General features: G+C 36.0%; 1 protein-coding gene across 7 annotated transcripts in view; it reads left to right on the forward strand.

The window, feature by feature from the left end:
* ptbp3 (polypyrimidine tract binding protein 3) overlaps positions 1-27,867 on the forward strand; it is a 62,532-nt gene that overhangs the window by 30,716 nt on the left and 3,949 nt on the right. For 4 of the 7 annotated variants that reach the window (XM_079410181.1, XM_079410178.1, XM_079410179.1 and 1 more), the window contains exons 2-13: positions 134-209; positions 8,167-8,336; positions 10,458-10,604; positions 11,621-11,788; positions 12,523-12,633; positions 15,522-15,696; positions 20,645-20,719; positions 22,195-22,334; positions 24,876-24,909; positions 25,291-25,383; positions 26,867-27,083; positions 27,294-27,371. In XM_079410181.1, coding sequence (XP_079266307.1) covers positions 185-209; positions 8,167-8,336; positions 10,458-10,604; positions 11,621-11,788; positions 12,523-12,633; positions 15,522-15,696; positions 20,645-20,719; positions 22,195-22,334; positions 24,876-24,909; positions 25,291-25,383; positions 26,867-27,083; positions 27,294-27,371 — 1,433 coding nt within the window. In that variant the 5' untranslated portion in view covers positions 134-184. Of the gene's footprint in view, positions 1-133; positions 210-4,037; positions 4,136-8,166; positions 8,337-10,457; positions 10,605-11,620; positions 11,789-12,522; positions 12,634-15,521; positions 15,697-20,644; positions 20,720-22,194; positions 22,335-24,875; positions 24,910-25,290; positions 25,384-26,866; positions 27,084-27,293; positions 27,372-27,867 lie in introns of those variants that run through there. The other 3 variants (XM_079410182.1, XM_079410183.1, XM_079410184.1) reach the window with 2 other exon arrangements.

The raw sequence follows: 27,867 nt of genomic DNA on the forward strand, positions 1-27,867 counted from the left end.
TGGATACTGCAAAACATTTACATCCAAATTTGGCATAATAACTGTTTTTTTAGGGTGTTATGGGTGGTTTCTCATATTTGTTCAGATTCCCACTTGTCATTTTGACTGAAACTTTCATATTCGTGTGTTTTAGTGGGCATCTGGAGAGCCTCCTGTTTCCACCTCCTCGTGTTGCTTTACTACCATGAGCAGTTCCACTTCATCCACAGGTACTGTCTGTTCCTCAACATCACTTCCATTAGCAGTCTAGACATTTTTAGAGATGATTTGACTTCAGTTATTCATGCGAGGTATTACATTCAGTCGCAAATTTAAAGACCACATGAAATAAACGTCAGTGTTCGCAATTGACGCCAAATGTGTTTTCATAATCTTTCATTAAAATTTTATAACTTTCCCTGCCTCTGAAATGACTTTTCCTTTCTGCTAATGTAACCAAGGGTGTACAAGTGAGACAAAATAATACTTTATTCTGATTGGTTACAGCATTGCACGGTATAATGAGCGCTAATGACGTTCCAGCCAATTGATTTCCTGCATAGCGGCTGTGCTAGTTCACTTACATAATAAAGCAATTTCAACTCAAGTCAATATTTAATGTCCATTTATTTATTTTCTATGCGAGTAATAAGCTGGATAATGTACAGTACTCATTATGCTCATTATCACACAAACCTCCGTTTTGCCTTGGGGTCCTGATTAGCATGCAGAGGTTTATTTTGCGAAAATGACAAACAGACTGTAAATTATCCCTTGTGTTTTAACCAGGTATGTTATGAATATGAATATTTTGATACGTTCAGAAATCTTACAGTTTAGCAAACGCTGTTTTATGTCGACATTCTTCATACTATTTCATGTAAAGTGTAAATCAGCCTATAAAGATGAATCTGCATCTACAGTTGTTTTGAATAATAAAAAAATAATAGTGATAATCATAATGTCTTAAGTTAAATTCAGTCAATGTTATGGACCTTGGCTTCTAAAAATCATACTGGCACAAAATGTATTATAAAAAGAAATTGTTATTGCTTTATAACAGCACTGAAAACAAACTCTTCAGAGATCAGTGTGTGGTGGTGAAATGGTTGGCGAGTGTATTAGCTGTTATTTGAGCGTCTGAATGGAGATAAAATGGAGGGCAGAGTGAAATGACCCCATCATCTGCTCCCCATCTTCTCTTTCCCCTCTCTGTCTTTTATTTTCTCTTGGACTTTCTCTTGCTCCTTCATCCTCCCCCTGATAAACAATAATCCTTAATATGTTGTTGTGCTTTAGGAGGGAAAACAGTGACTCTATTATTTTGGGAGTTTGAAGTGGAATGACCAGGGATAGCCTCCGGACAGCTTCTATATTTAGAAATGTTCTGCTTCTCATGAAAGCTGCACAGCGAGAGCTTTTAGACGTGCTTGGCATTTTAGTGATCTGGCAAAATAATTGCTAAATGATGGCTTTAAATGTGGTCTAGCGTTGAATGCCTGGTATGATTTGCGGATGCATGTTGTGCTGAAACCAATACTGCTAGTATTGTTTCGAAGATCGAGGTTTGCACGTCTCTATGAAGTATTGCTGTTTCTGGCATTTCTCATGCATTTCCTTGGTGTAGTCATGGTATAGTCAGTCTTTTTTTTTTTTTTTTTTTTACATTATCAATCATTTGGCCTTAGGCACATTTGTATTAAATGCATACTATTAAAGTTGTACAAAAATGTATGATTTTTAGAAAAAACTCCACCCCATTTTTAGAAAAAAGTCCACCCCTAAACCGAGAGAGAATGTGTTGGAACTTTCCTTGGTCAATTTCAAAATCTACGTCCAGACTTGTCAATGGATAATGCAATTTTTTTTCTCTCTTCAAATATTATTTAGTGTTTTATGTTTGTGAGTTATTTCCAGCCTATGGGTGGTTTACTAGTCTTATCCGGTTTATCTGGTCAAAACAGACCTGCCTAACCAGCTTTGTCAGGCTTGGAGATCAGCTATAACCACCTTAGGTTACACTGTTTTCTTGTGTAAGGTCAGCCATTAAAAACCCTGTATCTGTCATCCGTTAATATGAAATACCCTATCATTGGCATTTAGCATTTAGTTCAGTTCGTTCTGGCACTGAATTCTACATTGAATTGAATTTGACCCTTATATTTGTCTCTGTTATGGAGTCAGCAGTATCATTGTTTGGGTTTCTTGACACGAAACGGCCTTCTCAGTACAACGTGGTTGTTGCTACGCAAAACTGGAGCCATAACAAAGGTGACCATGATTCTTTGTGCTGATAGCCCAATATAGCTAGCTTACATCAAGGTCAGTATAATCCCTGCTGTTTAATGCTGATGAAAATAGTTTTAAATAATTGTTTTCATTAATAAAGTGGTAATAAGTTTACTAGAAGGTGTTTTTACTCTTGCCTAAACACTTTTGATTAAAACCATGCTATTCAATTAAAAGCTAGTCATACTCATACAGCAAAATATATATATTTTTATATATGTATATATATATATATATATATATATATATATATATATAAACATATTTGCTAAAATATAGTTCAAAATATATTTACATAAATATATTTTAGGTATATATTTATAAAATATATTTTAAAACTATAAACATTTTTTAAAGCATTTAAAAATATTTTGTTCTATATATTTCAGTCGAAGAAAATACATTAACGTCACATTTGAATAAAAATTTGTTGTCTGATGTGTGAATGTACATATAACATATTTGAGTAAAATTCAGTAAGAAACATATTTTACAATGTTATAACAATATTTTATATAATATAAATATAAAAATATACAATGAAATGAAACAAAAACTTTATTAAATCATTATAAATCTAGTTTTAATCACTAATAGGCTATCTACATTTGCATTTAGCCTGTATTTTCATGTATTTTCATGCCTCTGATACAGTTTGAAATAGCTATATTTTGGTATGTGAATATATTTTCTATTTTAAAATATATTTAATTGATCTTCACAACATATAGGTGGGAGGATGTTTGGGATCTGTCATTATGCAAAAATAAAATGCTAGTCCTTTACACTTTTTGGGAAGCTACTTGGAAACTGTAAACTAGCTAGCCATAAATTAAAGCAGTTAAACTATATTCTATATATATACTAAAATTAAATTAGACTGTACTCCTTTTGATAGAATTGACGGCTGTGTGCTGTCCATTGGCTTCACTGACACAAACATTCCCATATGTTTGCAAAATAATAAAACCGAACATTCCCATTGCCTTTAACGTTCCCATAAATGAGAATTTTTTTATTTTTAAACATTATGTTTTTTTAAACACAAGCATTTACTCATTTTTAAACATAACGTTTTTAAACATTAAAAAAACTAGATGTATTGAATGTTCAGAGAACTTTCCCAAAAAAACAAGTTTCCATAACTTAAGGGAACAATAGCAAAACATTCTTGGATCATATTTTTGTTGCTGGGTATGAGCGATAAAATATCTTTGGTACTTGTTTAAACTAGTCATTTAAATCCCATAACTGCCTCAGCACTCGTCAACATAGCCCACTATTTCTATTTTTGTTGCGTCTCTAGTAGTTGTGTTGTTTTTTTTAAGGTTTTGATTTTTAATTACTCTACTAAGCAAAGTTTAGTTTGTTAGATTAGTTAGTTGAGTTTAGTTTATGCCCCCCAACCCAACCCTGATCCTGCAGTCACAGCTTTTTTGAACTTCTGCACATCAGATCTGAAAAGCATGTAGGACTGGATCCTTTTTCCCATGTGAAGCAAACCTTGTGTTCCGGCACATCAAGCATATGAGAGCCCAAAGGCTCGGAGTCGTTCCACCTTGGCAAACACATGCACACTTGATTGCTGTCTACTGGGACCACTCTACCAGAACAATACAAGAGCATTTCTGCCCTGTCAAACCTGACATACTCCCTCTTGCTCCAGGCAAAGTTTACAGTACAGCCCATAACCATGAGTTAAAGCTGATCAGACATGTTTGACTGGGCTTTGGGTGTGTGTATAACTAGCCTTTATCAAACTGAACACTACTCCGTTCTTACTCTAGCGCGTGATGGATCATAAGCATTCTGACTTTTCAATGGAAGTGGTTGTGACAAAGCGACAGGCAGGTGGAACGGCGCAAAGGTAACGCTTGCGGTGAAGCACGGCATTCCAGGAATGTCAGATATGGGAATTGTTGATGGGAGCATTCCGTGAATTCTGTGGTGTCCTAGCAACAGTTTTACTGTAGTGGGATTCACTGAATTAACAGTGACAGCAAGGAAAAGATTCTTCTCTAGTCTCTTGGGTGATACGTAGACAAATATCATGGAGAACGGATGCTTTCTGCAAACAGATAATGCTGCGCTGGAGAAATCCTGCCATTTGCAGAACAACTTCCTCATGCTGTTTTGGCTTTGTTTGTTGCGCAAACAGATTTTAATGTTTGTCTACTTTTTGGAGTTGTTTGTATAATGACACCTCTTCAGGCAAACTAAAATGTAAATGTATCCTTATTCTAACTCTAGATGGGATTAATGGTAATTCTTAGTAGTTTTAAGTTTGAACCGATTTTAACCAGTCTCCTATAACAGAATGTGAAATGAAATGTACAATGAAGCTTGAAGTTGCAATGTCATTGAGTCGAGACCATGGCTTAGTGGTTAGCATATGTGCCCTGCTTGCAACATTCACCCTCATTTTCTGTCATCTTAATACTGTTTTATGAATTTAAAAATTGGTAAAAAAAATCATTATCATCATCAAGCCCTACATTTATTATGAAATTTGAGAAGTATATTGTAGCTATATTTCTGTACACTACCATCAAAAAATTTGGGATGGATAATTCTCTTATGCTCACCAGGCAACTATTTAATAAAATTCCAATGAAACGGTAATATTGTATAATTATCTAAAAAGTATTCATTTCTTTCATTCAACGAATCAGCCAATCAAATATATAAATAATGAACAAATAAATAATAAAAATATAGACAATTATAATAATTTGTATTTATGGAATTTTAAACGTTATTTTCAATTCTTGCTTAAAAACAATGATTTAGCAAAGTTTGCAAAGGACACCAATTCTCCCAATTAACTATTAACTACAAATTTGTCTCAAATTATTTAGTTAAGTAAATTATCCATGTTCAGTTTAGGTGTGGGATTGGTCTTGCAGAATAAGGCATTAATATTGCTTTATAAACACTAATAAACAGCCGATATACTAGTAATATGCATGCTAATAAGCAACTTGTTAAAAGTGAGAATTGGTCCTTAAACTAAAGTGTTACCATAATTTTGGCATGCTTTACTAATATAGGAAATGTATCTGTTTTTTCACAATCCATTCTGTGCATTGAGTTTACATATGGCCAGTGAATTTCAAAGATCCTTTTTACTCATTTCCTCTTGAAAAGCCTGTGGCATATTCGATTCAGGGATGGTTCCTCTAATCACATTAAACACACAATAAGATTTGTTAACGGCACAATGAGATGTATCGCCTTGGTGAAGCCAGATGCCTTGATAGGTCATGTGTATGGTCTCCATGGTAACACAGGGTCATTGGAAAAGTGGACCAATCATCTTTCTGTTCTCCTAGTGGCTGTGATGTGGCGAGATGCCTGTCTCTAGGACACGTAAGAGTCTCACCCATGCATCATAAACAAATCCCTATATGCAGTAAAGGTTCAGTTATAATAAAGCAAGATTTATCCAAGATTGTGCAAATGAGGGCTGTCTTTAGGATGTGCTAAAATTTCGTAATTGAGCTTATTCATACTTGCACATTTTATATTCCAAATGAGCCTCCAAGGAAGAAAACTGCAGACTAAGCAGTCAGTTTAGACCAATTCAACAGCAGTTTTTAGGTATTATATTCTAAAATAAATATTTTTTTTCTTTCGGCACGTTGTGTTCATGCATCCTTTTCTGCAGTATGGGAAAATATCATGAATGCAATCTGCCTGTTCTCGTAAAGGGATTATCTCGTTTCTTTTCTCAGTTTGTTAGCTCTCTGCATGTGGTAGGCTACTTCCTCAGTCTGCATTGCGTTATTCCACTGGAGGTTTTGTTTTGTTGCCTATTTAAGCAGACCCATGTTCTGTGTGTTAACATTAGATGTCTTGCAGATGCATGCTTGTTTTTCATTTTCCCTATCGCTTTCAACTGAATCTAGATGCAGGGTCTGGACTAAGACAGACCTCATTAGTATTAAATAAGGGTTTGTATTTGTAGCCGTCAGACTAGGCAGGACATAATTGGAACTGACTATATTTTATCTGCTTGTTCTTGTTCTGTTATGGTTTTGAATACCTTAAACATTTGCTGACACCAGCTTGCAGACAGACACCAGAAGGCCGTCACTCATTATCATAACCCCCATAGGACTACACGTTGTTTGGAGCCTGTTGCTTTGATAAGGTTTGTTTCTTGCTAAAAATCCAATTTCTGAAGTGAATTTCACTAGATCTCCTTGGCAATTATTAATTTTAGCAGCTCAAAAGCACACACTACAATGATTTGACGCTTATTGGTTGTCTAGTCACATGGATACTTCTTTTAGTGTCAATGTTGCATTTTAAATGACAAGTAGTCTGTAAGTGCAAGTCTGTAGCGGTGGCAAAAGAAGAAAAAGGCTATTGAGAGCAGATGAAGCTTCAAGATTTTTGAAGGGTGGGAAGGTACAGGCTGTTAGAGAAGGGACTTGGTTATAAGGCACGAGATGGGAATCATCACTGTGTTAGGGTGTGAGGGTAAGTCTAGATTACTGTGCTGGGCTGTGAGGAGCCAGATCACTAGGCTGTACGGAGCGGGTCTGGATCACTGTGCTGGGCTGTGAGGAGCCTGGTCACTAGGTTGTACGGAGCGGGTCTGGATCACTGTGCTGGGCTGTGAGAAGCCAGGTCACTAGGATGTAAGGGGAGGGTCTGGATCACTGTATTTAGCCTGTTAATTTTTTGAATTGTGTCTGTATGTCCTGCTGATGACAGCACTTTCTTTTGTGCACTGCTGTTTCTCTGTACCTCCTCTCGTCGAGAGGCTTAACTCTGGAAAGAGAGAGTGTATCAGTGCATGAGAGAGAGATCTCTCTTTCACTTGTCTTCATGGACTACTGCACTCATCATAGAGAAATTGGTACCAATTCTACCTAACATACACACATACAAACTGAGGAACATTTGACCCATTTTTTCATGTATCTGAATAGGTTTTCCCTGTATTACAGTAATAAAGCTTTTAAGTTCATTGCTCATGCATGGCCTACCAATAACTAAACAAATACATAATATGAGAGTCTAACAATGCACTTCTTTTGTTTCACTTCTGTAATGTACTTCAGGGTGAAGTGTACAACTTTCCAGTGCTAAAATGCTTTCTCCTAACCCTGTTTAATGTTCAGAGACAATTTGAAAGAAGACATTCAAAAGTAGACTTCTGTCATCGGTTGATCTGTGGTGTGATTTTTGGGGCAGGACTAGCTGTATGGCTAATAATGGGAATTTAGGCCAATTGACCACAAGTCTTCCTACTGTAGGTTGTAATGTGTGTTGGTAGAAAAATAAACATATAATACATTCTACCATCTTTGCATTTTGCACCTGACACTGAGACTGATACCGATTGCTTTGATGCTGTTATCTGCAATCAGACGAACACAAGCAGCGCAAGGGCTTGAAAGAAAGCTGCAAGTGTTGAAAGCTGAGGCAGGCACTCCGCCATGGTCTGTCTCTGTTAAACCTGTCACCAGCCTGCGATGTGCCCCTGGACATAGCCAAGTGCCAAACGCCCCACAATGGGTGCCATTTGGAGTCTGGACAGGCTACAGAGGCCTGCTTAATCCTGTAACAGGCTTGTCGTATTGTTTCGAGGGGAAGCGTCAGAGATGCTGCCCACCACTGTCGTTTTGTCTGTTTTGTGTTTCTGCCCATGTCTGTTTGTCTGGTATTTCTTGACCTTCATTGAAGGCTCTTTGTGAGGCCAAAACATTGCAAAATATTTTGTAACCGTGACCTTTTTGGTATCAGTCAATCGATAATAATAGTGTTTGGTGTCTGGCGGGTCTTGCTTTAGTAATATCCATGTATATCAATGCCAGTTTTGGCATTTGGAAAACTGGTAAATATAAAAAAATGATAATCTGTCTCTTTCTATTTCCTTTTTGGCAGCTAATGGCACTGACAGTAAAACGTATAAAGGAGAACGATCTCCTTGTGACCCTTCCCGCGTCCTCCACATCCGCAAAGTTCCCATCGAAGTGTCCGAGGCAGAGGTCATCTCATTAGGAGTCCCTTTCGGCAAAGTCACCAACCTGTTGATGCTTAAAGGAAAAAACCAAGTAGGTGCTCCATTAACCTGCGAACACATCTCTGCCCTTTCATTCAGCTCTATAAGAATTTTGTAGCATTACCATTGGAAACTCAAGCATTTAAGAAACACTGATGGGTTTGAAATTTGCCTTTTGAGATTCTCAAACCTCACCTTATGCTTTCATGTTGGTTTAGCAGTGGAATTTCCGGATTAAACGGCATGAATAAGATCAGAGAAAACCAGCATACATATTCCCACTGTTAAACCTCTGTGTGGTTCATCACAGTGTAACTAACATGATTTAGGAAATGTAGGCCTACTTCCTCAGAGGAGACAATGGTGTGACAGTGCCATTGTTTCAGGCATTGTCTTGGACATAAAAAATGACGCTTATTATTAATAGTGCTGTCGAGCGATTAATCGCAATTTTTTTTACATAATATATTTGTGTGTACTGTGTATATTTATTATATATATATATAAATACGAACACATGCATGTATATATTTAAGAAAATGTTTTATATATTAAATGTATTTATATATATATATATAATATAAAATATAAGAATATAAATATATACATGTAAATATTTTCAAAATATATACTGTATGTGTGTATGTATACATAATAAATATACACAGTACACAAATATATTATGTAAACAAAAACTTTTATTTTGGATGCGATTAATCGCAATTAATCGTTTGACAGCACTACTTATTAAGATTTATTTTAGGCAATTAAGCATGTTCTCGGTAAAAAAATAAATAAAATATATATATATTATTTAACTTATAAATGTAAACATTGTGGGAATTTATTTTTTCATGATTTTAAAATAAAATTTTCTTTTACTTTTTATTTTTGAGGGTATAAAACTTTTCACTGAGAAAAATAATTTGATGCATTAAAAAATGCATAAAAAAAAACAGAAAAGGATTTCTGGACAGGATGGCAATTGTGACCCTGGACCACAAAACCAGTCTTAAGTCGCTGGGGTATATTTGTAGCAATAGCCAACAATACATTTGTATGGGTCAAAATTATCAATTTTTCTTTTATGCCAAAAATCATTAGGATATTAAGTAAAGATCAGGTTCCATGAAGATATTTTGTAAATTTCCTACCATAAATATATCAAAAGTTAATTTTTGATTAGTAATATGCATCGCTAAGAACTTAATTTGGACAACTTTAAAGGTGATTTTCTCAATATTTTGAGAAATACTTTTTTTGCATTACGGCATTGACATAATTGTTTGATGTTTTTTTGTGTGTGTTATTTTGCATTATAAGAATAATTAAATAATTAAGGTTAGTCTTAAAATAGGGATCATTCTCTTTATCCAAAATGTAGTGTTTTTTCCTTTGGACTGAACTGAATTATGACCCTGACATGAGACTGACCTATAAAACACCCTCTATACTAAGAAACACCATCATCAAAGAATCATTTTGTCTGTATTTTTCCTTTATACGGGATGGTGAGGACAAGGGTCCAGATCTGTTTTCGCTTCATTAGTGATGGCCAGTGATAGAAACTGAAGTGTGCATCCTTTCAAACACATCAAGGTCCATCTAATAACAGAAGCCCTGCAAAAACACAGCAGTCTCCGGCTTCCACTCAAGCGTCTTTTCATATTCAAATGGGACTGGCATATTTAGACAAGAAAAGACAGGCAGACAGATGCCCCTGTTGCATAATATGTTGTTTGCTGCTTGATTTGATTGAGGCTTCAAAAGATTCTGTTTATTGTCAGATTCTGCATCTATAAATCGTTCACACCTTGCTTGATGAGGTCAGAATAATTGTGCCTATTTAGACAGGCGTCACTACTGTATTGCTCATTTTTAGGGTTAGTGATTTGAACAATATTTAACTCGAAGTATAAAACATTGTCCTGCATTTTTTTGTGCCACAGATAAAATTAAGTTTGTTCTATTGTCCATCCATAAGTGCAGCAGAGCAGCACTTATTCTTCTTTATCTCAATTTCTTTTAGCCCACTAATATTTCTTTCATTTGAGTGTTGCATTAAAACAAACTAAGCAAAAGTTGGATTAACTGATACCACATATGTGCAATTATCTGAATGCTGTTGTTATCAGGGCTGAGCACTTACAGTTTGTCTTTCTTTGCACTACAGGCTTTTATAGAAATGGCTTCTGAAGAAGCAGCAATCACCATGGTCAACTACTACACCACAGCCACACCCCATGTCCGCAACCAACCCGTCTACATCCAGTATTCCAACCACCGTGAGCTCAAGACTGATAATCTGCCCAATCAGGGGGTGAGAATTACTGTCACTCCAAACACTATTAAATACCTCTTTCACTGGCATAATAGGGTTAATGACAGATAACGTTATCCAAGATTATATAAAGACATCATTTAAAAATAATTTTGTTTAAATGCAGTTCTTAAGTTTCTGTCAAGTTTATTGAGGCTTGGCCAAATTTCATGGCCGAAATTCATTAATTTTAGTAGGAATCTGCCTGATCGGGAGTTTTGTGCAAGGATGAAAAAACATGCAGATTTTGCATTGGTTACACAGATTCATTGTGTTCACCAACAGAAAGCTGCTTGGTTTGAAAGTGACGTCATATATGACTACAATATTGACAATGGGGCTTTTTTACTCTCAAAATTTCTCAGAAATTTGACCCCACCTGTAGATATATACTTTTTGTATTCATATTAGTTTTCATATGTTAAATATATACAGTATATATATATATTTAAATGTGTGTGTGTGTGTATATAGTTTATATACATATACTGTTTTCAATAGTGTTTGATATATTGACTCACCATAAGTAGAAAGTAAATGATTCCTTGGACCTCACCTTCAATACATGCAATAAAAAACCTTTTAAAAATGTTAAAGGTTCATTTTTTTTCTAGATATCTAGCGATGACAGAATGAAACAACCGTGCTGTGTCATAAAGTAGCAAAGAAAAAGAAACTTTCTGAATAGGTGGAAATGCCTCACTATGTCCCTGACAGGCTCTAACATTAAACCTGTACATAACCCTTACATTATTTAGCTTGTTTTCTTTTTATGAACAGGTGCAAATGGTATCTCTGCATATTTAGTGCCTCCTTTATTCTGTTGCTTTGCCCAGAGCTATTAGTTTTGCAGTATGTAAAACGAGTCATTTGCTGATAGTGCATTTTAGTGCCTTGGGAATCAGGCACACCCACTAGTGCAGTAGTAAGATTGAGGTGTATTTGTGTGTACTCGGTGTGAGTGTAAAGTTTTAGAAGAGTTTAGAGAATGTTAACCCTGTGTGTCTCATTTGTAGAGGACTCAGGCTGCTCTGCAAGCTGTCAATGCAATGCATTCTGGGAATATGACTCTCTCTGGGACTGCGACAGGCAGTGATGGTGGAATGATGCCCGGACAGAGTCCTGTGCTTCGTATCATCGTAGAGAATCTCTACTACCCAGTGTCTCTAGAAGTGCTACACCAGGTAAAACTACACTAGACAGAAATTGTATGATTCTTTCATATGACGCTTGCCATCGATCTCCAATAGGTCTGGAAATTGGCACTGATTCCTGATTCAATTCTGATTCAGAAGCCTTTGATTCAATTTTTATTTGATACCAACTTTCATTTTGATATTTGGGAATATTTTTATTACAATATCAGCATGATTTTTCAATTACATTTGCACTTCATCGATTAATCAAGTAATATAATGACACGCAGAGAAAAAAAAAAACAAGTCCTTTTTTGCTTTCTGCAATATATAGGATATTTCTGTTCTAGTCTCAAATACTTGTTACCTCATTTGTTTGCTTGCACTGTTTTCATGTACACTTCCTTCTTTATCACCCAGTGACCTTGTAAATATACCTTTCAACAAGGTCCAAGTGGCACAAAATGCTTGTGTTCAGAAGTTTCATGTAGCCAAAAGTGTTGGAAACCAACATCTTAAACCAGCTTGAGGTTGTTTACTGGTCTCAGCGGGATAAAAGGCTTGTTTCCACTGTAGGCTGGTCTAGTTTATTGGTTTTTATTGGGATTGTGGCCACGTATCAGCTGTTTGACCAGCTAGACCACCTCAAAACCACAGTGGTCAGGTTGAGTGACCAACCAGACCACCAACTAGATTAAAGAAGAGCAAATCACCTTGGGCTGGTTTAAACTAGACGTTTTAACATGTCTGTTTTTAATGTTCTTGCCTTTTCCTTCATTTAGATCTTCTCAAAATTTGGAACGGTCCTGAAGATCATTACCTTCACCAAGAACAACCAGTTCCAGGCCTTGCTACAATATGCAGATCCAATGAACGCACATCACGCCAAAGTGGTCAGTACTGAAATATAACCCACAAAATGCTCTTGTTATCTCATTGGTGGGATGAATTGGGTTGGCAACCAGCTTTAGTACACGCTAGTTTATTTCCTCAGGCTGTCTGTGGAGACAGATGGTTTATCTGTGGTCAACACTGCTTCCTAATCGCTCAGTCGTCCCGTATAATCAAAGCTTCACGATCAATCACGAGGCTGCTCACACCTGTCCTCCATCACCTCATTTTTGTCTCTCTCTGGTATTTTTTGGTGTGGAGCTGAAAATTTGTCAAAGCAACAGGAAGACGGCAGGAAAACCAGCTCCCAGTAGACCGCACAAATCAAACCGCCCCTGTAATTAATATGTCACCGTTGAGGTTATCTAATGAATGCCAATGCAGCTCACCAGGGGAAAAGGAGCTAGCAAGTAATTACTCCTCTGATCTGAGGGTGTTATCTATTGTGCGGCTGCCATGTTGCATTGCCTCTTTGCACAAAGAGAGTATTTGTAGTGTAACAGGAGGGGTGGGGACAGGGTTTTTTTTTTTTAAATGGGCAATGAAGCCCCCCTTCCTCCCGTTTAAAATTGCTACAAAAAAGGAACAATTGTTCACAAATGCACCTTACTTTCTCAGCATCTTTGGCTGGAGTTATTATCAATTGCAGAAATGTAACACTTATGAAAAGTACATTTTTACATTATATGAAAAATACATACAGTAGCGTTAAAAAGTTTAATCAATGGATAGTTTTATTAAACAAAGATGCATTACAGTGATCAAAAGTGACAGTAAAGACATTTATATTGTTACAAAATATTTTTATTTTAAATAAATGATGTTCTTTGTAACTTTAAATTCATCAGCAGTGATTGCATGTAATCTGGATTACGTAATCAGGTTCCAAAAATTAAGTATCGGTAATTAGGTTATATTACATTTTAAAATATTTGTGATCCGACTACTTTTTTTTTATTGATTACATGATTACCTATTATTCACATGGTCAGATGACATTGAGGTAAACTGGTATAACATTTCAAGTGTTTTATTTTATTATTAGCTTTTCATTAAATTCACAGAGCCTCTGCCGTTGCTTTACAAACTCCAGTTTGAGAAACTATGACATAATGTAATGTGTAATACAGCAAATGGAATATATTTTCCTTCTTTTTGTATTTTTATATCAATATGATACAAGATTATCCTTTTTAAATCAATGTGATAAATGAGTTAGGTCAAAAGTAATCTAAAGTAATCAAAAAGTAGTCTGATTATATCAAATGTCTAATGTAATGGATTACATGACTAACTACAATTTTTCTCATGTAATTTGGAATCAGTAACGGACTACAACTTGTAAGTAATCTACCCAAAACTGTTCATCAAAAAAAGTGTATCACAGTTTCTAGAGAAATATGAAGCATTGATAATATCAGAAAAGTTTCTTGAGCAGCAAATCAGCATATTATAATGATTTCTGAAGGATCATGTGAAACTAAAGACTGGAGTAATGATGCAGAAAATTCAGCTTTGCATCACAGCAATAAATTACATTTTACAATATATTTACATAGAAAACAGTATTTAAATTGTAAAAAAAATAATACTGTTTTTACTATATATTTTGATCAAACAAAAGAGCTTTGATGAGCTCAAGGGGCTTTTTTCCAAAAACTATAACCACCCTTAAACTTGTGAAGGGTAGTCTATATATTTCTGCCATAATGGTAGGGTGTTGAATTGCAGTTGCTAAGGTGTTTTCCAGCATGTTACTATACAGTTTCTAGGGCGGTTGGAACAGAATGGTTGCTAATCAGCCCAAAAGAGCCCACCCTCAACAAGTCCTTATGATAACCTAAAGTGTAGATTTGGCATTAAATATAAGACAATGAGATCATTAATTAATCCAACAGTCAGAATTTGTTCGTCTGATTGCTTAAAGCCAGACTTCTGCAGAACAACTCTTTATTCTCCTCTGTTGTTGCTCAGGCCACTGTCAGGATTAGATGTGATTTGCATTTGTCATCAGGGTTTAGTTAAATGAACTGGCTCCATGGGAGAACTTATTTCACTCCGCCCTGCCAAACCTGCTTCAGGCCTACACAGACAATTCAATCATGAAAATGTCGCACTGGATTAAGAGGCAAACTCTGTCATGTTGAGTGGAGATCTTGTTTTCTTATCTAAGCTTCCAAAATGACCATAATGAGATTATGAGTAAATTGACCCGAGAAAGCCATTTTTGTCACTGTAATGGCTAATACACAGTGCCAATACAGGGATTGAAAATTATCTATTTTCTTACAAATATATGTTGAGGTTGAGAGTTTATTGATTTGTTTTCACTGCACATGTTGCTTTTCATTCCGTTTGGCTTTGCACTTTGACCTTCCTGTTTCTCAGGAACCATTAAAAGGCTCAGTGGAGATACAAACCTCGTGACTGCGGCTTCCTCTAGATCTGTTTTAGGAGTTTGGCTGTCGTTTGCTTTAAGATATTGATTAACAGATAGAAAAACTGAGATGAGATGCTCAGGCTCCATTAATCCCTGATGTAATGAAGTAGAGCAGGTGCAATCAATGAGAATGTGCCGGAACAGTCCAATGTCTTGTGATCGGAAAGACAAACACGCTTCGGCTGTCTGCGTGACTGCATAGAGGACATGCAATGCTGGGTGAATCTAATGAGAAAATAAAAAAAAAAAAAAATATATATATATAATAATTTTTTTTTTTATTTTTGTAAAACATTCTATAAACACTTTTATTTTAATACATATTTTCATTATATACTGTATCAGGAAATGTGAATTCTAGAGGAAAAATGTGCAAAACACTTGTTTTTATTTAAGCAAACTATAATTTCTTTGTGGGAGAATTGCATTATAATGTTTTATGTCTGTCAGGCTTTGGATGGGCAGAACATCTACAATGGCTGCTGCACTCTGCGTGTTGAATTCTCCAAGCTGACCAGTCTGAATGTGAAATACAACAACGACAAAAGCAGGGACTTCACACGTCTAGACCTACCCTCAGGGGACGGGCAGCCCACGCTGGACCCCACCATGCAGACTGCTTTTGGTAAGACACATACACATACATACAGAAATATATAGGTGAGTGTTTGATTAGGGGAACCTTTGTCTCCTGCTGATGATTTGAAACCTATATATTGTTCTAGTTTTAAAGAATAGATTATATTAGCTTTAGATTTTTTTATTTTTATATATTTTAAATACTTTTGGTTAAGTTAAATTAAAAGAAATTTCCAGAATTTCTCTATTTTGGCCTTGTGCTCCATTGGGGTTTTAACTTCCCAGCTATAATAAATTATTGATGTGTTAAAATTAGGAAAATTCTACATTGAGTTGTGTGTTGCAGTGTGTTGAAGCTGGTAGCATATTAGATAAAAGAGACAACTTGTACCCAGATACAGACACTCACACACACACACACACACACACCCACACACCATCTGCTTTAGTCTGTCCTTTTCCTTTAGCTCTGAGGAAGTTCTTGTCCCAAGCTAAAGGATGTCAGACTTAGGATGCTGCTTAAATGTCGATTTTGATCTTTGGTATAAAGACATTTTGCACGTTTACTTGAAAAATTTCCACTTTGAGTATAGATTTGTCACCAGATCATTTCAGGTTTATTCTGGGTTAAAAAATACCTTAAAGGAATAGTTCACCCAAAATGAAAATTTCTTGAAAATGTACTCCCCCCTCAGGTCATTTAAGATGTAGATGAGTTTCTTCATCAGATTTGGAGAAATTTGGCATTGCATCACTTGCTCACCAATGGATCCTCTGCAGTGAATGGGTGCCGCCAGAATAAATCCAAACATCTGATAAAAACATCACAATAATCCACAAGTAATCCACACCACTCCAATTCATCAGTTAATGTCTTGTGTGTTTGTAAGAAACAAATCCACCATTAAGCCTTTTTTTTAACTTCAAGCTGTTGTTTCTGGCTAAAATATGAGTCCTTTATCCATAATACTGCTTTCTCTAGTGAAAGTCGTCTTATCTGAATCAGGAGAGAAATATGCACAGATGAAGCACTGTTTATGAGTGTTATAGTTCTGAACAAATATGCAGGTGGATTTTGATGTGGGGGACAACAGAGGATGGGTTTTTGCTGAAAGAGTTATTATGGATTGTGGACTAGTATTTTAGCCAGAAGTGACAGTTTTATGTTAAAATGCTTTAATGATGGATTTGTTTCTTCCAAATACACACAAGACATTAACTGATGGACTAGAGTGGTGTGGATTACTTGTGATGTTTTGATCAGCTGTTTGGACTCTCATTCTGACGGCACCCATTCACTGCAGAGCATCCATTGCTGACCCTATACTTTGTTGATATTCTAACTTGGAATATTCCATTCATTTTTGTGTGTGTGTGAACCCTGACATTTTTTTTTTTAACAAACCTATCCGTTTATCTAATAAACTTCTTTTCCATTAAAAATAGCAGTGTAACAGATATCTTCCTCACTTCCTCTTTACCTGGGCGATCCGCTTGTGTTTTATTATAATGCTATCGGTTGGTTGCATGCACACTATCAAAGGGCACGCCTTATCGCACATGCACACAAAGTTCTGTGGGCTGGACAGTGTTTGCAGGGTAGATTTGTTGTGTGTGTGTGTGTGTGTGTGTGATTGTCAGAGGGGGCGGCAGATAACTGTGGCTGCCCATCCACGCATCTGGTTGTCTCAGGCTCGGTAAATCACTCGCGCTGTCTAGAGCGAGAGGCGGTGTGGATACTGATAAGGCCGGTGTGTTTTCTTGTGTGTGTCTGTAAATCAGAGCTGATGAATTGTTTCTGGGTGCTGGCAGGAATCTCAGGGGCGCTCGATGACGTCTCCAGACGCACGCTACAGCAATAAAAGGTGTCCAAATGGCAGCTTTTATTAGACCACTGCCATTTTGTCGCTCTTCTTCCGTAACACCCCTCATGAAAATGTTTTATTGTTGCCGGTAGGACTGTTTTGAAATGTATGTACACTACTTGTTCTGAGCTCTGTGGTGGTTTACATCTCAATAGGCTGAATAAATCCATTTTAAACAATGGTGTCACACTTAAGCCCATCCCTTCTGGGAAGTGGAGATATTACATGGGCAAATTGTGAATTACATGAACGTGCATGTCTCAGCAAGCCATAGTCAGCTCGAAATTATAGGATGACAATAAAACTGTGATGGTAGAAGGAGTACAGAAACAAATGTATGTGTGTCTCTTTTATAGATTGTGCTGTTATATTGTTATTATAATTTATTTAAGGCTCTCCCAGGGTTAGTGATTTAATATTTTCTTTTTATAAAGCAAATTTATTGAGTGGGCCAATGACAATTCTGCAAAAAAAGTAAAGAAAATGAAAAATATTTAAATCCAATTTAAAACATGTGCCAAGAGCTAATTAATGTATTCTTTGTGCTCATTTTGTTTTTGTATGGTTTTGAAAAAAAGTTAAAATTTCATGACTCTAAAATGTCATGTGGCGTAACCAATACAAAGTGATAATATATTGCCCTTGCACCTTGAATAAATAGTTTTTTTTGTTTATTATTATTATTTGGGCAAAAATGTATTAATTCGTAGATATCATTAAATTTTTGGGAGTTGCATCACATGACAAAATGCATTAGCAAACCGTCATAAATGGTCAAAATATCTGAAATGTTATTTTATTTAATATTATTTAATATTTTGCTTTTCAAAGCAGGGAACCATTGATAACAATGGACAATATATTTATAATATTATATGTCTGAAATTAATCCTCAATCCATCATGCTCAAAAACTACTGTAGTATTTGACGACGTTGCATAAATATCACATCTGTCAAACTGTTGAAATAATAATCAAATAATCAGATAGGATCATGGATACTATATATAATTATATACACTCACCTAAAGGATTATTAGGAACACCTGTTCAATTTCTCATTAATGCAATTATCTAATCAACCAATCACAAGGCAGTTGCTTCAATGCATTTAGGGGTGTGGTCCTGGTCAAGACAATCTCCTGAACTCCAAACTGAATGTCAGGATGGGAAAGAAAGGTGATTTAAGCAATTTTGAGCGTGGCATGGTTGTTGGTGCCAGACGGGCCGGTCTGAGTATTTCACAATCTGCTCAGTTACTGGGATTTTCACGCACAACCATTTCTAGGGTTTACAAAGAATGGTGTGAAAAGGGAAAAACATCCAGTATGCGGCAGTCCTGTGGGCGAAAATGCCTTGTTGATGCTAGAGGTCAGAGGAGAATGGGCCGACTGATTCAAGCTGATAGAAGAGCAACTTTGACTGAAATAACCACTCGTTACAACCGAGGTATGCAGCAAAGCATTTGTGAAGCCACAACACGCACAACCTTGAGGCGGATGGGCTACAACAGCAGAAGACCCCACCGGGTACCACTCATCTCCACTACAAATAGGAAAAAGAGGCTACAATTTGCACGAGCTCACCAAAATTGGATGGTTGAAGACTGGAAAAATGTTGCCTGGTCTGATGAGTCTCGATTTCTGTTGAGACATTCAGATGGTAGAGTCAGAATTTGGCGTAAACAGAATGAGAACCTGGATCCATCATGCCTTGTTACCACTGTGCAGGCTGCTGGTGGTGGTGTAATGGTGTGGGGGATGTTTTCTTGGCACACTTTAGGCCCCTTAGTGCCAATTGGGCATCGTTTAAATGCCACGGCCTACCTGAGCATTGTTTCTGACCATGTCCATCCCTTTATGACCACCATGTACCCATCCTCTGATGGCTACTTCCAGCAGGATAATGCACCATGTCACAAAGCTCGAATCATTTCAAATTGGTTTCTTGAACATGACTGAGTTCACTGTACTAAAATGGCCCCCACAGTCACCAGATATCAACCCAATAGAGCATCTTTGGGATGTGGTGGAACGGGAGCTTCGTGCCCTGGATGTGCATCCCACAAATCTCCATCAACTGCAAGATGCTATCCTATCAATATGGGCCAACATTTCTAAAGAATGCTTTCAGCACCTTGTTGAATCAATGCCACGTAGAATTAAGGCAGTTCTGAAGGCGAAAGGGGGTCAAACACAGTATTAGTATGGTGTTCCTAATAATCCTTTAGGTGAGTGTATATATATATATATATATATATATATATATATATATACACATGTGTGTGTGTGTGTGTGTGTGTGGGGGGGGGGGGGTATTTTACATATTGTATATTTATCTTTATTATGCTTGGGGCAAGCACTTTTTCACACAGGGCCATGTGGGTTTGGATTTTGTTTTCCCTTCATAATAAAAAAACTTCATTCAAAAACTGCATGTTGTGTTTACTTGTGTTATCTTTGATTAATATTTAAATTTGTTTGATGATCTGAAACATTAAAGTGTGACAAACATGCAAAAAAAATCAGGAAGGGGGCCGACACTTTTTCACACCACTGTGTGTATATATATATATATATATATATATTTTATTATTATTATTATTAATCTTAATGAAGACTTGTTCAACTCAATTATATAATTTCCTGTATGTTTCCGCCATATGAATCTGTTGGTCACTCCAAGTGATCTCACTATCAGTCATTCATCAAATATATTCCTCAATATTTTAACAAAACTGTTTCAAAACTGGTTTTATTTGTATATTTCTTTTTGTCCATTAAATAATAATAAAAGATTATGTAAAACTATTTAATAATAAGGTTTATTTTTTTATCTTTGTAATGAGGCTTTTATCTTCATTATGTTATCAGAACAGGTGTATCACCTTGATACAAGCATAATTTTACGCCTCCAAAGAAATATCAAAATTAATTTTAATTTAGAAATTAAAAACCACAAGAATAGGTGTCAACAATCATAAATATAAGATTTTCCCTGAAAAAACTCATTGTGTTGGTGTAGATGCGCACACACACTGCTATCACTATCCTGTTATGTGCTTGTGCTCTCATTTTATAAATCAGTTGTTTGCCATTGCTGACCCTGTGTGTGTGTGTGTGTGTGCAGGGGCTCCTGGGATAATTTCCTCTCCATACCCCGGGGCGGCTGGATTTGCCCCTGCTATCGGTTTCCCTCAAGCAGGTAAGCTTTCAGACACAGTCACACTCTCACATCACATCTCAGTAATGGAGGCAGCGTCATGCGGCTCACGACCGTCTTCAGACTGAATAATTGGACATATTACGGTGTCATCACCTGAGCCACTTGCAAGACGCATCTGCAGATTGACACCAGCAAAATGAGCAAAGTGAAGAGGGACTAACACAAACAGAAGTATTGACGTCACATTTGACCCTTTGCATTCGGAATTGGCTATTGATTGGTTTGCTCTCTGTTTTGATTTACGCCATCAATACATCCCATTTAAGTGTATTACATTGCTCTTTGATTACATTTTTCATATAATACAATTTAATAGCGAAAGTCACTGTGCAGCTTTACTTAAGTCTTAATTTATGTTTTCTTAAAAACAACATTTAATATTATTCACATAATATTTATTAAAATTTTTATAATTTAACATTTTAATATGAGCTAAATAATATATACAGCGCTGTTCAAAAGTTTGGGGTCTGTAAGATTTTAAAATGTTTTTGAAAGCAATCACTTTTCCTCTCTAAGGTGGCATTTGTTTGATCAAAAATACAGTAAAACAGTAATATTATGAAATATTATTACAATTGAAAATGACTGTTTTCTATTGTAATATATTGTAAAATGTCATTTATTTCTGCGATGCAAGGTGCGATGCATGATCCTTCAGAAATCATCCTAATATGCTGATTTGCTGTTCAAGAAACATTTATTATTATTATGTTTAAAACAGTTGTGCTGTTTAATATTTCTGTGGAAAGCGACATTTCTCAAAAGAACAGCATTTTTTTAATAGAAATCTTTTAATTGAATGCATCCTTGCTGAATAAAATGATCAATTTTTGTAAATCATACAGGCCCCAAACATTCAAACAGCAGTGTATTATTTAACATATTGAAAATGAAGCATGTATTCACCCTCAAGTTGTCCCAAATGAAAAAAAATTATCCACTTCTGTCACAAAAATTATGGCTTAATCAAGACCTCAGTCAAATTAAAGTACCATTAATAATATCATAAATATTTCAGTATTCTAATATCAGATCTCAGCGTACAAAATTCCCATCCTACATGATTTACCACTGAATATTTTTTCCCTCAATTCAAATAATTTGTCCTTCACATATTAAGCATGCTGTGAATGCTGTTTCACTCTCAAGCCTGGCTCTGTTTTCACTCCTGAGCCTGATCTCTGCTGGCTTTATTTAAACCTCTAACCTTTTAACTACCCCGACCATCCAATTTAATACTCATTTAGACTAAATTTACCCAGCATGCCTTAACACATTGATTTAATAAGCTATTACAAGAAGACCTTATGTTGTTTATCTGAAAAAGCAGCAACAGGTTGTGAAAATGGACGATTGTTCTAGAAGGTTCCCTTCCTCTCTCTCACATTACCCCTCCTCTCCCGTCTCCCCTCCCCATCTGCCCTCCTCCTGCCGGGCTCTGCTCCGCTCAGGTCTGTCTATGCAGGCGATGCCTGGTGCTCTGGGACATCTCACCATCCCTTCATCAGCAATGACAGGACGGATGACCATCCACGGCATGGCCCCCACCGCCATCCACTCTGTGCTCCTCGTCTCCAACCTCAACCCCGACGTGAGTCCCCCCCCCCCCCCCACCCTCAACACCACCGTCCCACTACATAACTGATGTCAACACAAGTGACTAACCCTTCTCTGTGAGCCCTTTCACCACAAATCTGTCATTTATATGACATAAAATTGATTACAGCTGTAGGAAAGAGTTTACAATTATACTGTATACCTTCAATATCTATCTATCTATCTATCTATCTATCTATCTATCTATCTATCTATCTATCTATCTATCTATCTATCTATCTATCTATCTATCTATCTATCTATCTGTCTGTCTGTCTGTCTGTCTGTCTGTCTGTCTGTCTGTCTGTCTATCTATCCGTCTATCTATCCGTCTGTCTGTCTGTCTGTCTGTCCGTCCGTCCGTCCGTCCGTCCGTCTGTCTGTCTATCTATCTGTCTATCTGTCTGTCTGTCTGTCCGTCCGTCCGTCCGTCTGTCTGTCTATCTATCTGTTTATCTGTCTGTCTGTCTGTCTGTCTGTCCGTCCGTCCGTCTGTCTGTCTATCTATCCGTCTGTCTGTCTATATTCTGTTTCATTTTAAAGTTTTAGTAATTTTGTTGTTTTTGTCATTTCTATTATTTTTGTCTCTGTAGTTTTTATTAATTTTCAATTTATGTTGGTACATCAAGTTAATCTAAAAGAAAATAAGGAATGTTGAAATATATATATTTCATGTTTATTTTATTTCTAGTTACAATAATGTTTTAAGGTTTTAGTTCATTGTAATAATAACCCTAATTCCTAGTATTATAACTTGCCTAAATAATAATAATAATAATAATATAAATTAAAAAATGTGTTGTTGTTGATGATGATTATTGTTATTTTACATATTGACACCAGTATTGTTTTTTTTAATTAGACTACAGATCTAGATACTGTCATCCAGAAATTAAGATATAATATAATATAATATAATAATCTGTTTTTAAGTTTTTGGATGTCTCTTCTGCTCGCTAAGACTGCATTTATTTAATCAAAAATACAGTAAAAATAGTTAAATATTATTACAATTTAAAATAAATGTTTTCTATGGCTGCATTTACACTGCAAATCTTGAAGACCAATTCCGATTTTGTGACTATATCAGATTTTTTGGCTGACGTGCTTACATTTCTTTTAAAAGTGACCCGTATCCGATGTGTGCATTTTACACTGCACTTGGTGAAACAAGCCAAAAATAACATATGACATCACAAATCAATTTGAATAGTACATTGAGTTTAATTTATTGACATGGAATTCATATAGAAACGTTTTTAATGCAATAGTTACATCTATACATCAAAATAGTTATATAGCCAAGAACAAATTCTTCAGGACAGTGGTCTTCAGCTCCGCTGAAAGCTTGCGAGTGGAATAATACTCTGGTGGTAGATAATGTTAAGCATGTCGTAAATGCGTTCATCAGTGATTGTATATCAAAGGCAGGGACATGTTTGTGTGCATTTTATTTTGTGGTTTCAATGGAATGAACGGGACTGAAGCGCTCGTCTGCGCACGAGCCAACAGAAGCACATTTCAGCATCAGATCGTCTTTTATTTAACACAAATTAACAAAATTAATACTCTGCTACTCAACTCAAGATGTTTCATTTGTTACAGGTATGTCTGTACCGCAAAACATTTCAAAAAACGCACTTTTCGATGACGTAGGAGTCGCATTTACAGGGGAATATTAGATTTGTCCGCTTATAGGGCAGGCGCAAATGCATGTATCTGATTCTTATCTGATTTATTTCCACATATGAATGAGGTCTGAAACCGATCGGAGAATATTGTAATCCATGCTATTTTTTTTCCTGCTTACAAGCTCCTGGACCATATCTGATCTGTGCCACATGGGAGGAAAAAATCGGAATTGGGTCACTTGAACCATGCAGTGTAAATGTGAATAAATAGTAAAATACCAATCAAAGCTATTTTCAGCATCAGTTTTCAGTGTCACATGATACTTCAGAAATCATTCTAATATTGTATCATTCCTGAAAAAAGTTGTGATGCTTTACATTTTTTGTGAAATATCTATTTACCATTTATATAAAATATATAAAGGTATAAATATGCACTTATTTGTAGGTTTTTTTCCTGGTATGTGCATTTGCATAAAATATTTTTTTTGTCGTTAAAAATATGTGTATGTATAGCTCTATTGGACTAATCTGAGCCATTACTTTGCTTATAGTATTGCACAGAGACTATGATAGGAGCGTAACACTTGCTGACCTTAAATATCAGTGCCTTTAAAATGATTCCCTCCAGTCTTTTATCTTATTATATGAGCTAATCCAAACCTATTTTCATGCGTCTTTATTCAGTTTTAGCAATTGATGTCACAAGACACTTTCTTCATTTCATTTCTACAGCGTTAGTGGCCAGCATTCACACTGAAGTGATCAGTGTCAACATGTTTCACAGCCAATCACCACATCTATTAATGTTCTTCCTACATTTTACCCATACTCATTTCATCTTCTTCCAGCGCTTTTTATATTTCAGTACTGAGTGATCTCTGATAATGTCCCATCTCTTGCAGAGCATATCACCACACGGGCTCTTCATTTTATTCGGTAAGGACGAATTTATTACTCCTCCAGATTAGATGTGCAGACGGCAGTTTTTATGAAGGCAGTAGAGGACAGAAGCTGAGCGATGAGACCATTTCCTTACAAACACACAGTCGGGAGATTACTTGCAGATTGTGACCCGTCATATGAATGTTCAAATTCTCCCATACACACGCTCAGTGTGTGCCATTGTTATTGTCCCTACAATTTAATAACTCAACATCAGAGACAGACCTTAGTGCGAGTGATATCCTTTAAAATGTGAGGAGTTACCGTTGCCCTCTGCCTTCAATAACGAAACACTGAGATCCACAGATAGCGTATTATTTGCTGTAAATTGTGTTTTGAGCACAAAAAGTCTAAATTTCTCTTTTATCCTGGCAGGAGTGTACGGAGATGTTCACCGAGTCAAGATTCTGTTCAACAAGAAAGAGAATGCCTTAATACAGCTGGCAGACGCCACGCAAGCCCAGCTCGGTATTACACTGAAATCCTTTTCATCTTGATACATTCTCTTCATCCTTTGATCAGTCGTCTTTATCGGCGTATTCTGTGTCTGTATTAAAGCTACAAATCAGTCTGGTTGTATCGCTGGTGGATGTAGCCAGAACCATGAATTAAATATTTCTAAAAATTGATTTTTTTTCTACTAAATGTCTCATAATTTAGATACACAGGCATATTCTGATGCAATTTAATAATAGATTATGAAATGGTGCAAGCAGAAATGAAAGGACACTGCAAAGGTTTGGTTGCGATAATCATATTTAAATGCAGGAGCGAATGTCTCATAGCTATAAAAAAAAACATGGATTTTTTTATTTAATTATTTCTTTTATGCAAAGGTGCATGGTGGTTGTCGGCCTGAATTTTTTTAGGAGTGGATGAAAAAATTAATTTGTGTAAATTGCTTGTGAAAACGTTCTTGCAATGTGAAATACATTTACAATTTACACTTAGATTTTGCACATTTGCATGTAAATTTTGTGTTTTTGAGAATGATTTACATAGAAATTTACGAAACAGTTGCAAACAATGTACAAAATGGTTTTATTGATTTAAAAATGTACATAAGAACATTTTATACAGTAGAATCATTTTTGCAAATGCAATAAACGAATGGTTTTGCCACCAACTTACATGTAATTTAACAAAATGATTTTGCAAACAATGTACAGTACACACAAATTTAAGTAAGAATAGTTTTGCTATTGATTTACAAAAAAAAATGAACTTTGTTTTTATCAATGTTTTATACAGTAATTTGTGTTTGAATCAATTTGCAAATCATTTACACAAATTTTTAAATGTTTTGAATTTTTTTTTAAATTTACATAAGAATGATTTTATGCACAATTTTCATTGAAATTGATGTAAAAATGGTTTTGCTATTGATTTACACATAAATTAACACAAGAATGTTTTAGTGAAAAATGTATAGTTCATTGTTAGTAAAAGTGTAAGAATAATTTTATTAATTTACAAAGAAATGAACCTAAGAATGGTTTTATCAATGTTTTATACAGTACATTTATGTATGAATCAATATCGAAATGATTTACGCAAAATTACATAAAAAGGTTTTGTGAATTATTCACAGAAATTTACATAATAATGGCTTTATGTATGATTTACACGGGAATTTATGTAGGGATGGTTTTGCTAATTCCTCAACATTTTATACAGTAATTTATGTAAAAATCACTTCACAAAATGATTTACTCAGAATTTCGTTCTCTCTGCTTGTGTTTTATGGATGAAGCCAAAATATGTGCGCGTGTGTGTGTGTGTGTGTGTGTGTGTGTGTGTGTGAGAGAGAAAAATGTTGGGGAAAAACTCTTATGCATGAGTTTTTGTTGTTCAAATGTAAGAAAAAGGTTTGTTCGGTGTAAGTGCAATATGATGTGTCTCAGGGTTAAAGCTTATCTGTAACACATTATCTCTGGGTTTGTTTTTTAAGCGATGAGCCATTTGAACGGTCAGCGTCTGCATGGTAAGGTGATCCGTGTGACCATCTCAAAGCACCAGACGGTGCAGCTCCCCAGGGAGGGTCAGGAGGACCAGGGCCTGACCAAAGACTTCAGTGGGAGCCCGTTGCACCGCTTCAAAAAGCCCGGCTCCAAGAACTTCCAGAACATTTTCCCTCCCTCCGCCACCCTGCACCTCTCAAATATCCCGTGAGTGACTGGCACACACCCACACATGCTCAATACAGTTTTGTAAAATTACTTATACCATGATATATGATTTTTATTCATATCATCCCACGCATATTATCATATCAGTTGTTTCGCTTCACTAGAAGTTTTGCTTTATTGTTGGCATCAGATAAGGTGCTAGTTTTTGTCCTTTGTAAACACTGTGTTTTTGTTTCTTTCCTCCCCCAGTCCCTCCACAACGGATGATTTTCTGAAAGAGCTGTTTGCCAGTTCTGGATACACAGTCAAGGCCTTCAAGTTTTTCCAGTGAGTTCTCTTCACATTCGTTTTTGTTCTCAGCCTTCATTTATCTGATTTTAATAAGTATTTGTTCACATGGGGAAGAGTCTATTTGTACCTTTCTTCATGACAACATGGCCGATAAGGATGAGTTGTTTTGTGAAAACACATAAATGGAATGTGTTGTCTATATGATCTGCTAAAAAGTGAACAGTGATTTTAAGTTTGCTTGGAAAACATGTGTAGTTAGGTGGCCCTCTAGGAGCAGAAAAGGGCATTCCTTTTTTACATCGTTTAAAGGGATAGTTCACTGGCAGAAAAAATTCGATCTTTTGCCCACATCTGACACAGATCGGAATTTGATGCAGGCGTGTAAACACAAAAATCCACAAGAGATCTGATTTTTACGTATCCGATCTGAGCTGTTTCCAAATGTGGTTTTAAATCAGATACATATCCGATACCTGGACATCTGACCTACGTCTAAATACACATATCCGATTCTCCACAGAACTCCCAAAGC

This window comes from Barbus barbus (assembly GCF_936440315.1).
Source record: "Barbus barbus genome assembly, chromosome: 47".
NCBI lineage: Eukaryota > Metazoa > Chordata > Actinopteri > Cypriniformes > Cyprinidae > Barbus > Barbus barbus.